Raw genomic sequence first — 14,093 nt, 5'->3', positions numbered from 1 at the left:
TTCCCAGTGCGACAGAGAGAAGCCTTCTGCCCCCTGAGATGGTGACGGCGACTGGAGCAGCTTGCAGATCTCCATGACGACTGCATCTGATGGAGCTGCGTGCATCCCCCCCACACACTCCAGGCCTCAGAGCTGGAGGCGGCCGCCGCCACCCCGCCGCCCCGCCGCCCCGCCGCCGCCCCGCCGCCCCGCGTGGGCTCCTGCTTCCCCCCCCTCCAGAAGCTGCCCCCTTTCCATCCCGGGACCTCACGATGAACACCGAGCTAAGACAGACCGAGCACCGACTGCCGCCAGCAGACGCATTGCTGTTGACCACGGAACACGCGTCTCGATTCAGTCGGAGTCTTTGTAAAGAGGCACGGGGGTTGCCACGTCTCTGGGACCTTGGTGTCGGGAGGCCTAAGCCTGCGAGAGGGTTTCAGAGGAGCTGGGTGCCCAGGCCAGCCTCCGCCTCCCTGCATGGCGCCCTGTGAGGGCCGCAGAGCCCCCACGTGTGCAGGAGAAGGAAGAGAAGCGCTGGACTGCAGGGAAACTCGGGGCAGACCCGGCGTGGCTCCACAGCCGGCCTGCTCCAGCCACCAGCGCAGCCGTGAAGACCATAAATTAGCATCAATTAATTAACACGAGCCCTATCAACCCATTAATGGCATTTAGTATATCCGGGGAAGTGCTACCAGGTAATGGAGCTCCTGCAGAGAGACATAATTTAGAAACAGAGCCAGGAGGGGCCACTCACCTGTGTCCAGCGGTAGCCAGGGCGGCGTGGAGGCACCAGCGCTTCAGCTCCGCAGCATCCTCACAGGAAAGGCCTCCGGAGAACGGCCCGGGTCCCCCAGACCCAGGGCTTCAGGCCGTGGGTGTGCTCTGGAACCCCCTTCCTCAACGCTCAGTAAAGTCAGATGTGAGTCAGGTCCTGGAGAACCAGCAATGCCCTTCCCCTCACCCAGGTACCTCGCAGCAGGAGACACCGGACCTGGCCCAGCTCCTGCCGACCTGCTCCTGGGCAGGTCAGCCAGGCCAGGACGACCCTCCGTCACCGCGTCACCGCGGACTTCAGTGAGTGAGCTTGGAGATGCTCGTAATGCTGGCGCTGACTTTCCTCAACAGTAGATGAACTCTCCCAAGCGAGCTCAGGAGAAAGTCACCCGTCACAGGCCGTCAGCCAGGACCCCGGGGGCACCTGCCCCACCGCGTGAACCAGCCTCTCGTGCTGGACACCCGAGACACCAAGACGGGCAGATGTGACCCACCCAGGCGACAGGGTGTCCTGAAAAGCTTGGGGCCCGGGCTCCCTACTTTGTCTCTGCAGGCACTCAGTTCTGGCTGTCCTCTTGGAAAGCCATTCTGCAGCCGTCGGTAAACCAGAGGCGCTGCGCTGAGTACCCTGCCCTGGAGAGGCCGGCCGTGACCATGAGGTTGGGGTTGGGGTGGAGCCTCAACAGCCGGATAAACAGGGAGCACGTGGAGAGGCAGAGGAGCCAGCATACTCGGGGAGGCTTCCTGGAGGAGGAGGTCTCCAAACCTGGGGGTTGGGGGTGTTCCGGGGACCAGTCCAACTCCAGGTTCCCGCTTTGCATTTGAGACAGCACGGTGGGCAGTTACTGCGGGAGGGGCCCCGTGGGCAGCAGGACATTCCAGCGAGACCAGGTGTTCAGGAGAGAACCAGCACACACACACACGTTCCCACGGAGGGAGCCCGGGGTGCAGGCCCCAGGACTCCGCCAGGCTAGGACAGAGGGGCGGAGGGGACCTCCCTGGGCAGGAAAGGTCAGCCGTGACGGTCAGGCCCTGAGTGATGTTCGCAGGGAGGAGCGGCGGGTGCCAATGCCATTCTAAGGGGAGCCGGGGCGGGGAGCTCCTGGCAGCCAGCCTGGAGGCAGTGGCCCTCTGAGAAGGATGCTGATGTGTGCACGAGGAACTCCGCTGATGGTGCTGCAGACAGACCTGGAGGACGGCGAGGGGTGTTTGGGAGAAGGACTTCCAGGAGGCGGGGCACAGGGTCAGAGCCAGAGGCTGTCCTCAACACAGAGGCGCTGGTGGAGGCGGGCAGGGCAAGAGAAAGCTCCAGGGATGGAAGGGGGTTCAGGGCCAGAGCCTGGGGCGGAGCAGCTGGGACGGGCTGAGGCCGGAGAGAGGCCGGGCAAGGACCCAGAAGAACGGGGCGCCCGGTCCACTGAGAGCCCCCTCCTCTGCTGCCTCTGGTGTGGACTGTCCGGCGCCCCCAGGATGCGAGCCCAGGAGGCCACTGTCTCACCTGTCTCTGTGTCCACACGCTCCCCAACTCCCTGTCCCACGGACGCGCGGAGGCGGAGATGCGGGGGCTGGGTCTTCCCTGCTCCTGCCTCCTTCAACACGCTTGGAAAGACAGCCGGGTCCCTGGGTGGAGTCCTTCCAAGGCCAGCCCTCCAGGGGGGAGGCTGACCCCACAGCAGGTGGCACATCAGGACCCGGGACTGACCAGGAGGCGAGAACAGGGTGAGAGGAGAGTGCTGTCCCCAGGGGCATCTCACCACGGAGCCGCCATCCTATCAGACCCAGAACCCCATGCCCGAGGATGCGGCGAGGCCCCAGGGGAGCCGGAGGAATCCCACCGGCCTCGGTGGAGACAAAAGCAATTCCACGCCGACTCTTGCCAGCCACTGGCACAGATAAGGAAATGCTCCAAAGCCTGTGGGCGCCCTCCACCACGTCTGCGGGGTGAAGGAGGGATGGGGCTGGCTGCCCAGAGCCACTGCCAGTGGCCAGGACGTTTGCGGGAAGCTGGGCCTCGGAGACAGTGTGTGCGGCCTGCTGGGAGCTTCCGTCAGCGTCCCTCCAGGGTGGAACCCGCGCCGAGGGGCCCCTGGAGGGAGGAGCAGGCGGCTGCTGGAGGCCTCCCACGCGCTGCGGGCACCCTGGAGCAGGCTGCGCGGTGCTGGCCCAGCTCTGGGGCCTACGGATGGCGTGCCAGGCTGCAGGGACAGAGGGACGCCCCTGCCCCAGGCACTCTCGGCCCCGGGAGCCAGCCCAGGCCACAGTCCTCCAAACACACACAGCCCGCAGGCCCCGTGGCCGCCCCCGGGCGCACAGGAACTTGCCCCACGGCCCCCTCATCAGCTGCTCTCCTCCCCACCACTGGGCCGGCACCCGGGGCTCTGGGTGACAGGTGGCGTGCGGTGGAGGTCATTAACTCCAGAGCACCACGGCTCTGATGCAGAAACGAGCCCTTCTAACTCAGCGCAGCTGCGGAGCTATATAAAGAAATGGGGATTTTAATGTTTGCTTTCCTTCCCTTTTCTGGTGCCACATTATCATAACATTTTCCCATAATTACGCCCATAAAAGTCACCTGAAAATACTTCATGCCACAGAGACTGATCTCCATACATCACTCCAGCAACGTCGAGGGGCAGGTCCTGAGCAAGGAATTCCAGGGCACGGGTCAGCCCGCACGCCTGGTGCCCGAGGCTGAGCAGCGGCACGTGGCCTCCTTCCTGGCTGTGCTGTTCCCCGGCCTCGATGAGAGGGAGGGGTGCGAGGCCCCCCCGGGGGAACCCTGCAGGGTGCGGCCCCTCCTGGCCACGCGAGCGAGGGGAAGGGTGGGGGAGCACCGATCTGCCTGGCTGGCTTCCGGGGGCAACCCCTCCCCACCTCACGCCCACCCTGGGCATGGAGTTCCGCTAACACACACCCACCGACAGGTACCCTGTCTCTCCATGGTCGAAAGAAACACACGGGGCACATCTTCTCCTGCCAGAAAGTGATCAAATAAAAAACTCAGTAGGAGGAAAAAAAAAGACAAGAAATAAACTTCTGAATGGCATCACTTCATTAAGTTTCCAGTACTTTCAATTTTACCTCTTGGAAAATCCCAGAAATAAAATGTGAACAGCAGGAAAGTGGCCTAATCTCTCCTAAATATGCAATAAATTGTATTTGTAAAGAAAACGCAGCAGCGGAGAGCCCACGCTTGGTTAGTATTCTAATGGATCAACAACAACTCAGAACTTGTCCGTGGTTTCGTCTTGTAGCTGTGTGCGAACAATGACGAGAGACTTACCTTGAAGCTGCCATTCAATCCTGATGAGATTTATTCAGAAAAAACCCAAAGTCAAAAACAGAGGCACACTGCCTCTCCCACCCTGCTCCCTTGTACTTTAAAATACGGGCTTTCCTCCCAACGTTTACACGCTAGGAATGGCTGTCCATCAAGCCTGTCCAAATGGGGGACTCGCGGTCTACAGGAAAGCGCAGCCTTCTCCACCTTTCGGATTCAACCCTGTGCAGGAGTACCAAGTCAAGGCTTAGGGCACTAAGGCAGCTTCTAGCTCGCCATTCTCTCCACCTCCCTCATCGTTGTTACAGCCTGACTCGACGAGCTGACTCATTGGAAAAGACTCTGATGGGAAAGATTGAAGGCAATAGGAGAAAGAGGTAGCACAGGGTGAGATGGTTAGATGGCATTACCGACTCAATGGACACAAATTTGAGCAAACTCCGGGAGACAGTGGAGGACAGAGGAGCCTGGTGTGTTATAGTCGGTGGGGTCGCAGAGTCAGACACGACTTAGTGACTTAACAAACGCTGCAAGCTAGCACGAGAGACGGCATCTTCGAGGTCTTAGGACGAGCAGAGCATACAAGCAAACCGCTCCGGTTTGGCCAGAGCTGTCCCACTCTAGCCAAGAACCGAGTCCAGACAGACCTCTTGGCTCCGGATATGCTAAGGGGAAGAGGACCTAGGCCAGCACTTTCCAAGCCGAAAGGACAGAGATCTCCCCCCACCAGGGAGAAGGAGAGTTTCAGGGTCTCATCCGAGCTCTTCACCTCCCCAGGGCGCCTCTTTGCTGAGCGCCCAGCCCTGCTGTAATGGGAGTGTACACAGACATGGAGTACGCATCTTGAAAGAAAGCCATCGAGGGCCCCATTCCCCTTCCTGCTTCTCCTGGCAATTCTTCCCCAACAGGAGAAAATGACAAGGCTGTGTCACTATAGCAACTAACCTAATTGGTGGCCTGCAGGTCTTTCTCCAGCCAGAGGGTGGAGCCCATGTCCTTAAACATGAAGCTCGGCAGGCTGCAAAAAAGCCAGGCTTTCAGGGGCCAAGAACAGCAGAGCACCCCTAACTGAAAACCAGGCCAGGAAATATTCCAGTTCTCTTTCAGCAGTGCCAGGAAGTGAACACCTTTTGTGCACAGCAAAATGCACAGATTGAACAGGCAGGATAGCTGAACCCTGTATGGGGAGTGATCAGTCTCCCTAATTAATGACACAGACAGATCTTCTCCAAAACACAAAAACATTTCGGGTAATAAAAATCCTGACAGATAACAAAAACAGTTTACAAACACGGATGCTAACTATTCTTCTTCATCCCAGATATACTGGAAAAGAGAATGAAATCCCAGGGACTGTTCCATTTGCATTTTATTTGCTTTACCAATTTTAAAAAAGGAGGGGGGGGGTTCTTTTTTCTCCAAGACTGCTGTTCCAAGCTATCAATCATTATTATGTCTATTTCGAATTTCAGTGCCATGCGTTAATTTCTCCAAGTGCATATGTCTACTTCCTATTTTACGGAAAGGTTTTAATTTCCCCAAGTGCCTTTCTGGTGTAATGGGGTGTGTCCACAAACGTTACCTTATTGTCAATTATCGGATTCCATGGAGACAGCCATAAGAATGTGGTGAACCCAAGCTTCCACTATTAATGATTTCTGCCATCCTGGATAATAAGATGCTTTTTACCACATGTCCTCCTCCTGGTGGAAGAGCTGTTTCTAGAATGCCCTGGAGGCTTCCGAAAGGCAGCCTGAGTGTCCCACAGGACCTCGGGTTCCGCCAAGTGTCTGAGCAGCGGGCACAGTGCACTCTGACCCCCGCCGGGAGCAGGCCGCCGTCTGGCAGAGGTGTGAGTGTCAAGACGGCAGAGAGAGGGGGTTCCTTTTCAGGTTCAGGCAGCGCTGGCGCGGGGGTGGAGCGAGCAGCGGCTCCACACAGGGCGGAAGGCGAGAAAGGAAAGGCCCTGGCTGGTGTACCTGGGGCGGGAAGTGTTGGCGCCACGGGCGGAGGTGTCACACACTTAACAACAATTAGCGGGTGTTCTTTTCCCCACCCGAGGGCTGCCTCCCCAGCCGGCCTGTGGTGGCCAGGTTCTCACCGAGATATTCTCCCCAGAGCCAGCAAGGGACAGCGGCAGCGGCAGCGGACGCGGACAGGGACACAAATCGCCTCCCAACACGGGCGGTTGTGGTTGTCACCTGTCCCTTGCCGCCACCAGGAAGTGCATCCACATGGCACCTCCTCTCGAGCCCCGAGTTTACCTGCCCCGGGCACCCTGCCCCAGGGTCCCGAGATGGACGCAGGGAGCTGGGGAGAGGACGCAGGCCTCCTCCCTCAAGCCCCAGACCCCCTCCCCCTCCAGGCAGACAGCCCCGGAACGCACTAGGAGAGGCCCCTGGGTGCATCCCCAGGGAGGCGGTGCCAGCCCGGGCAGCTGGGCTTGTGACCTCGCAGGGAACCTTCCGGCTCCGAGACCCCTCCCCACCGCAGCGCGGCTGGCAACTGTAGGGAAATGCACAGCCCGGCTCAGACCAGCCACACCATTCCCGCTCTGAGCACGGATTCCCCAGGGTTCCGGGTTGGGGGGTACTGTCGGAGGACTGGGCACCCGCGCGCACAGGGTCTCCATGGCCCGCTGCGGTCCCATTTTGGAGAGCGCGAAGGCTCGGGCTGGAAGCTAGGAGGCCGAGCGGGGGCTGCGAGGTGGTGGCGGGGAGCGTGGTACACCGCCGGCCTCTCTCTCTCTCTCTCTCTCTCTCTTTTTTTGTAAAGAATCCATATTTTTCCATCGCCTCCCGCGCCCATGGCAATTCTCCATGACAGGTGTTCCTCAGCGCCCGTCCCTTCCTCCTGCTGGGGTGGGAAGGGACCCGGACCCTGTGCCAGGCTGCCGGCGGGGGAAACCTACCCCACCCCCAGCCCTCGCCATTCCGGCTGGGAACCCAGGCCCGGACGCTGACCACTCCCCACCCACCCCAACCAGCCGCGAGCCCGTGTCTGGAGCACTGACTACTCACCCCCACCCCAGTCCTTAGGCTCAATGTCCGACCACCTCCCATTCACGCAGTGCTCAGCCTGTGCCCCTGACACAGCGCACCCCGACGCAGCCAGGCAGACCCCAGCCTGTGCCCCGGGCGCCCACCAACCCGTGCCACCCCAGCCCCGAGCCCGCGGCCCCGCGCCAGAGCCACGGGGGGTCACCCGGTTCGGGTCCCCGGACGCTACCCGCGAAATGCCAGCGGCAGTGGGCACCCCACCCCTCACTTCTCCTCTGTTTTTAGGAGAGCGCCGGCGAGTCTGCTTCCCTGCAAGCCAGCAGCTCCAGCCGCGCGTCCTAGCCCGAGCCCCGCTCCCGCCCCGGGCGCCCCGCTTCGGAATCGGCCGCCGCGTCCCCCCCCCGCCACGTTCCCCGAGCGAGTGTCGCCCGCGGAAAGCCCCGGGCAGGGCGCTCCGCCGCCACCCCGGGCAGCGCTACCCGCCCGCCCCAGACCCTCCGCCGCCTCCGGAGCGCGCGGCTCGGCCAAGAAGCCGCCGGCTCAGCTCGGATCGTGGGCCTGGGCCGGGAGCGGCGGCGGTACGCCGGGCAGCCGCGGGCATCGCCGCGTAGGGACGCGCCGCGCCACCCGGGGCCTGGCGCCCGGGCCCTGCCCCGGAGTCGGGGGAGGGAGGCTCAGCGGTGGCGCCGGCCTCGGAAGTGCCGGACCCCCGTCCTCCTGGCCCAGCGGAGGGCCGGTGGGGACCCGGGGGACCGCGCGCCCCGAGCTCGCAACTCCGCACGGACTCCGGGCGGCCCGAGGGGCGCCCCGCCGCAGCCGCGGCCCGGGATCGGGGGCCGGGGCCGGGACCCGAGGGCCGGGCGGGGGCCCGGGCCGCGCGGTACTCACTGCAGTAGGCGATGAGCAGGCTGGCCAGGATCATGAACGCCCAAAAAGTTGAGGACATGCTGGGCAGGGCGGTCGCATCTTGCCGGCTGCCGGTCCTGGGCGATGGCGCCATTGAAGCCGCGGCGCCCGCGCGGGGGGCAGCAGCGCGTCTCAGCAGCCGGCCCTGCCCGCGCCCCCGCGCCGGCCTCCACGTGCGGGCCCCGCGCGCGCCATCCTCCGCCGCCGCCGCCGCCGCCGCCGCCGCCGCCGCCGCGCCCGGGCTCCGGCCCACTGCGCCCCGCGCCGAGCCCGCGCCCGCGCCCGCCGAGCCCGGGGACGCCGGCCCTGCCGCTCTGGGCGTCGCTGCGCGCCGGATGCAGGCGCGCGGGCCACCGAGGCGAGGGGCGCTCCCGAGGCGCGTGCCCGGCGCCGCGGGGGCCCAACGCGGGCCCTGGTACAGGCGGGGGAGTCAGGCGGCGGAGGGGACGAAGCGCCCGAGCCGCGCCTCTGGATGGCGACAAAGACGGCCCGCCGCGCCCGCGTCCGGGGCCCCTCGCGGGGAAGACGGGCGGCCAGTGTAAAGTTTGCGGACCGGGCCGACTGGCCCGCCAGCCCTCGGGGCCCATATCCTCCCCTGCCTGCGGTGCTCGGTCCCCGACCTTGCCGGGGGTGGGGGCACCGGACTTTGTTCCAAGCACAAGAGTCTTTGGACCGTTGCCCCGGATGGGCCTTGTCTTTTCTGCTCAGAGTTGAATGTTGGCCTCCTTCTACCCCCAGACAGCACAGCCTTGGCCCCGCGCAGAGTCAGCTGAGTTCCGGCACCCGTAAGGCCGGGCACACGTCCCAGGAGCCCTGTCTTGGCCCCTCTGAAGCACCCCCCTTCTGACCACCGTCCTGGCTCTGGTGAGTTGTCTTGGTGCCCGCTGTTCACAAGAGCCCAGTCCTGGGTCTCCAGCTCCTCCTCCGGAGACTGACCGCCTGTATTAACCCAGAGGATGGACCAAGCGCGTCCTCTGAGTTCAGTGTGGCCATCCCCACCCCTCCCTCTCCTGTCCCCTCAGCGGGACATGCTGGCAAGTCTAGGTGCCCTCAGGGTCGTCCTTCCGGCCTGCGAGGCTCTGGCCCTGCAGCATCCAGGCTCACTGTCCACCCCAGCGCTGACTGCCCGCCCCTTTGTGGGCCTGCTGCAGGGCTCGTCCTTCCTGATCCCGAGGCTCTTCTGGATTCTGCATGAGGAAGGGGAGCTGGGCACCCACGCGGTCCTGATGAAGCCGGCAACCCTTTCTCAGGAGCCACTGGAGGGCCGGGACACTGACTGACAGCTGGGAGGAGCCAAGGTGGAAGGTCACTGGTCCCTCCTTCCGCTTGAGTCCTGGCTGGGGAGGCCCTGAAGGAACCTCAGAGCCTGCCGTGAGGGTGTGAGGATATGGCTCTCCCAGGACCATGCCCACGTGCACACAGCATACACACACATTCACACCAGGCACACACGTGTACATATAGCATATACACACATGCATACCACGCACACACATGTGCACAACATATGCACACCACACACTCACATACACACAGCATATACACGCACGCACACTGCACACAACATGTACACGCATGCACACCACACACGTGTACATACAGCACACACGCACACTGCACACAACATGTACACACATGCACACCACACACGTGTATACACACAGCATATACACGCACGCACACTGCACACATGTACACACATGCACACCACACAGCATATACACGCACGCACACTGCACACATGTACACACATGCACACCACACACGTGTACATACAGCACACACGCACACATGTGCACAACATATGCACACCACACACATACACACAGCATATACACGCACGCACACTGCACACATGTACACACATGCACACACACACATGTATACACACAGCATATACACACATGCATGCCGCACACCCCCTGTGGGGGAACCAAACAGGCAGAGAGGAGAAGGCTCAGGCCAGGTGGTCTGTCTGGTCCCAGGGGTCGGCTCCGTGGGTGCCTGCGCCAGGGGCTTGGACAAGGCTGGTGCTGTAATATGGTTGTGTCCAGGCTGAGTTTCTTCATGAGTTTCTGGTCCTGGTTAATCACATCCTCTGACTTCCCATTTCAGTGTCTTCCCAGCTGCAGCTGCCCATCTCCCTTGGCTGGCAGGGAGGTGCTGCAGAACCCGGGCCCCTGAGAATTGGGGGGCAGGAGGGCAGTGCCTCGTGTCTCCTCTGCCCCCAGCCCAGGGAGGGGGTCCCTCAAGTGGAATGCAGGGGCCCACCATGGATGCCTGCATCTCCACCTTCACAATGCGTTCCTTTGATTTCAGCCTTTCATCCTGTTGAAACGGGGTACAGGATAAAAACCTTGCACCTTGCATTTCATCGTGTTCTCTCTGAACATCCTGGGCGCTCCTTTCTTCAAAGTCTGTTTGCTGAGCACCTGCGAGATGCCAGGTGCCGGAGGAGTCTGGGAAGAAAGTGGGGCAGCCGTGCCCTTGGCCCCTGCAGATGTGTGCTGGCTTGGGAAAGCAGCCATCACAGTCCCGTGTGCAGTGATGGAGCGCTGAGAGAGCTGCCTGGCCCACAGGAGGGTTGCCCCAACGCGGGCTGTGGGCTACAGTAAGGGCGTCCCAGGAAAGCTTCCAGAAGAGCAGTCTTCAGAGGTGCTGTCCTTAAGACACACACACTCACACAGACACACAAACACTTGAAATGAAAGTTTCACAGAACAATACTTATACCCTCAGCACTCTCTGACATGTTCAATTCTATCCTAATTCATTTCTTAAAATGCTGGTTGCCCACCCAATAATTTTGCTGACTGTTATTTTCTTTGCTTGACAAACACGGTTCCAAAGAGAGATGTGGTCTGTGTTGAACCTGGGCGGATAAATCGGGGCTGTCCTGCCAAAGGATGTAGGGGACGCAGGATGGTTGGGGAGGGGCCCCCAAGCAGAGGGAGGGGGCACACGGAGATAAACAGCCTCCTCCATTCTGAAACTCAGGCCTCGAGATTTTTGTGGCTGCAATGTTAGGAGTCTGACATGTTAAAGAAAAAAAAAAATTCGAGGACTCTTGTTAAAGATGGTAAGGCAGACTTTATTCCGGACCATCACAGCATGCGTGGGGACCGTGGGGACAGGATTTTGCTATTGAGGAAGCAGACTGGCCTCCTTGCTACACGCAGCATGGCGAGTGGGCTTTTATAGCCCTGAGCAGGGAGGGGAGTCAGGAGATGGGAAACTACTGAGAGGAAACAGCAGGGCTTCGGGGGTTTCTAGCTAAACTGACCTGACAGGTTTCTTGCCCCAGGCAGGCCAGGTGGTCAGAATAAGCAGGTAATGGCAGGGGGGGGGCGCCAGAAAGGAGCCTGATCAGCAACGGAGGGGCTGGTTCTGAATAAACAGACTTGGTCGGGCTTCCCTCGTGGCTCGGTGGTAAAGGTGGTGAAGAATCCGCCTGCTGTGCAGCAGACGTGGGTTTGATCCCTGGGTTGGGAAGATCCCATGCAGAAGGGAATGGTTACCCACTCCATTTTTCTTGCCTAGAGCATTCCAAGGGCGGAGGGGCCTGGCGGCCTACAGTCCACGAGATTGCAAAGACTCAGACAGGACTTAGCAACTAAATGGCAAAACAAGGATTCTTGCTGAAATTGGCTCCTACAAGGAAGTGGGGCCTAGAGAAGGTTCTGGAGGCTGACTAAAGATTGATGGAGCCAAGAATCTCTATCAGGTGGAAAACTTTAGGAAGTCAGAGTGGATGGATGAGTTCATGCCCGTGCACTGAAAACTCTTACTGGGAAGAGTCAGGGGAATGGAGTTCTCGGTGCTTATGACTCGAATCCAAGGTGACGGAGAGGCTGGAACCCAGTGAGCCTGGAAGGGGAAAGGAGGTGGGGAGGGAGACAAGGTCGGGGCCTCCTGACCTGGGCCGACAGCCTGGAGGGGGTCGCAGCAGCACAGCTGGGATGCAGCCCCAGTCCAGCGGCAGAAGCTGGAGGCTCCCGGAGGCCTGGTGAGAGACCAGGATGGAACTTGAGGACGGGGATGAGCAGGGCGCTGAATTCTGTTGCTAGGAAACAGAAAGCTCAGTCCTGGAGCCAAGCGTGCTACCCAGCGACAGTTTGTGGCTCTTGATTGGCTGCTTTTGATTACTGGCCAGAACTGATGGAACGTGAAATTTGGAAACACGGCTAAGTCTATTAGAGAATCACACCATCTCCTTCACGTCAAGCCGAGGAAGCAAGGGATGCAGGAGTGCACCCCTGAGGGTATCTCTGGGTTTTACCCTACATCAAGCTGAGAGTCACAGGGCTGTGGAGACGTGGCCCGGGGCGGGGGGTGTCCTGCTAGTGGACAGCCTAGGTGTCCGCGGAGGCTGCGGGAGTGGACAGAGCCCCCGAGGAAGCTCGCTGAGGCACTCCTTGCAGGTCTGGGCCAGAACCCTGGCTTCTCCTCTCGGGGTGAGTGTGCCTCACGTCCCCCGCTCTGCTTTTGAATCCAGGGATACCGGCTGTGATTTTGCTCTTTGGGGGCGCCGTGCTGGATCTTCACTGCTGCGTGTGGACTTCCTCTGGACGCAGGGGGCGGGAGCTGCGCTGCAGTTGCGCTGAGTGGGCTTCTCGCTGGGTGAGTTCTCTTGTTGAGGTGCACGGGTCGGCTGCCCCGCGGCAGGTGGAATCATCCTGGACCAGGGACTGGAGCCGTGCTCTCTGCATTAGCAGGTGGGTTCCCGACCACTGGCCACCAGGGCCGTCCCTCGCACTCGCTTTCTCCTCCTTCATTTAGGGCGTCACAGTTGCCATCCTAGTCACGGGCTGCCAGGCTGGCCAAGAGGTCCCAGAGCGCCTGAACCGAGTGGGATTCAGGTGAGCTGCGGGCATGTCTCCAAGAGACATCGGGGAGGGACTCTGTTATGGAAAGGCAGCCCTCTTTCACGGAGAAGCCACGTGGGTCTGGGTAGCAGGCAGCTAAAGGGCTGGACTGGGGTGGACCTGGCTCTTCCTCCTCTGGGAACACAGCAGGTTTCCCTCTGAGGGGCTGGAATGGGCCACGCGGTCTCCCGGGTGCCTTTGGAAAGACATCCTTCCAAAGTGAGTGCGGGGGCGGGGGCGGGGGCGGGGCGAGGGGCGGGGTGCAGACGGCAGCTGCCAAAGGTGTGCAAGTCCACGTGAGAGCCCGACTGTCCAGGAGACAGGGGATGGAGGCAAGGGTGCATTCAGCAGCTCTTTAGGGGATGGGCTGGACCCGCCACGGGAGCCGGGAGGTGGGGCGGGGGCGCCTTGATGGACGTGCCCCAGGGGACTCCGAGTGTCTGTCCAGAAACCCAGCAAGAGGGCAGCCGTGTCTCCACGTCTCCTGGGACAGGCACCGGCCAGGCGCTGGGGACAGATGTCAGCAAGGCCAGCCGCTTCCTGCGCGCTCTAGGATGCTGGGAGGCTGCAGCCCAGAGGAAGCATTGAGGGCAGAAGACAGAGAAGCAGAAGTGTGTGCTTCTGCCGGCGCAGACCGTCCGCCCCGTGGGACCAGAGGCCACCCGGCAGACCTCTCGGCTTCCTGGCACTTGGTCGAGGGAATCTCCACGTTGGTTTAAACCATCACCCATCTTATCAGTTCAGCCTCAGTCACGGTAAGTGGTGCTTCTTCCGTGCCGTGTGCTGGGCACTGCTCTGTTCTGGGCAGGCACGTGTGGTTACCTCGGCCGGCGGGACCACCCCCTGAAGCACTCACCCCGGGATGTACAGGTGGGACAGATGGGCAGGAAGGAGCTGGGCCGTCCCTCCGGGCTGTATACTGTGAGGGCTGGCAGAGGCCGCACCCAGGCCGTCTGGCTTCGGAAGGGGCGCCTTACCCTGCTTCTCGCTGCTCAGTTAAGTTCGTTTATAGAAAGTTTTGTAAGACGGAGGGATAAGCGAAAAGAAAGCCAGATGTCCCTTCCTTCCGCACTCAGAGTCAGCCACACTTGGCATTTTGTTGGTGACGTGTGTGTCTCTCTTTGCGCATCCAGTCCATTGATCTTTCCTTTTTCTTATTTTTGTCACAGCTTTATATTAAGATAATTCACAAACCATACGATTCACCCACTTAACCAGTGTGTAATTCAGTAATTTTAAGCATTTGTGCAATCAGGCACAATCAATTTTAGAACCTTTTTATCACCC

The 14,093-nt window shown here is 60.9% G+C and overlaps 1 protein-coding gene across 1 annotated transcript in view; it reads right to left on the bottom strand.

The window, feature by feature from the left end:
* The window catches only part of TAFA5 (TAFA chemokine like family member 5), a 179,560-nt gene extending 171,453 nt beyond the window's left edge, over window positions 1-8,107 (bottom strand). The window contains exon 1 of the mRNA XM_004007052.5: window positions 7,924-8,107. Coding sequence (XP_004007101.3) covers window positions 7,924-8,035 — 112 coding nt within the window. The 5' untranslated portion in view covers window positions 8,036-8,107. The remainder of the gene's footprint in view (window positions 1-7,923) is intronic.
* Between the last annotated feature and the right edge of the window lie 5,986 nt (window positions 8,108-14,093).

Source organism: Ovis aries, chromosome 3, assembly GCF_016772045.2.
Source record: "Ovis aries strain OAR_USU_Benz2616 breed Rambouillet chromosome 3, ARS-UI_Ramb_v3.0, whole genome shotgun sequence".
Taxonomy (NCBI): Eukaryota; Metazoa; Chordata; class Mammalia; order Artiodactyla; family Bovidae; genus Ovis; species Ovis aries.
The sequence above is the reverse complement of the archived record's forward strand: the minus strand, read 5'-3'. Positions and strand labels throughout refer to the sequence as shown.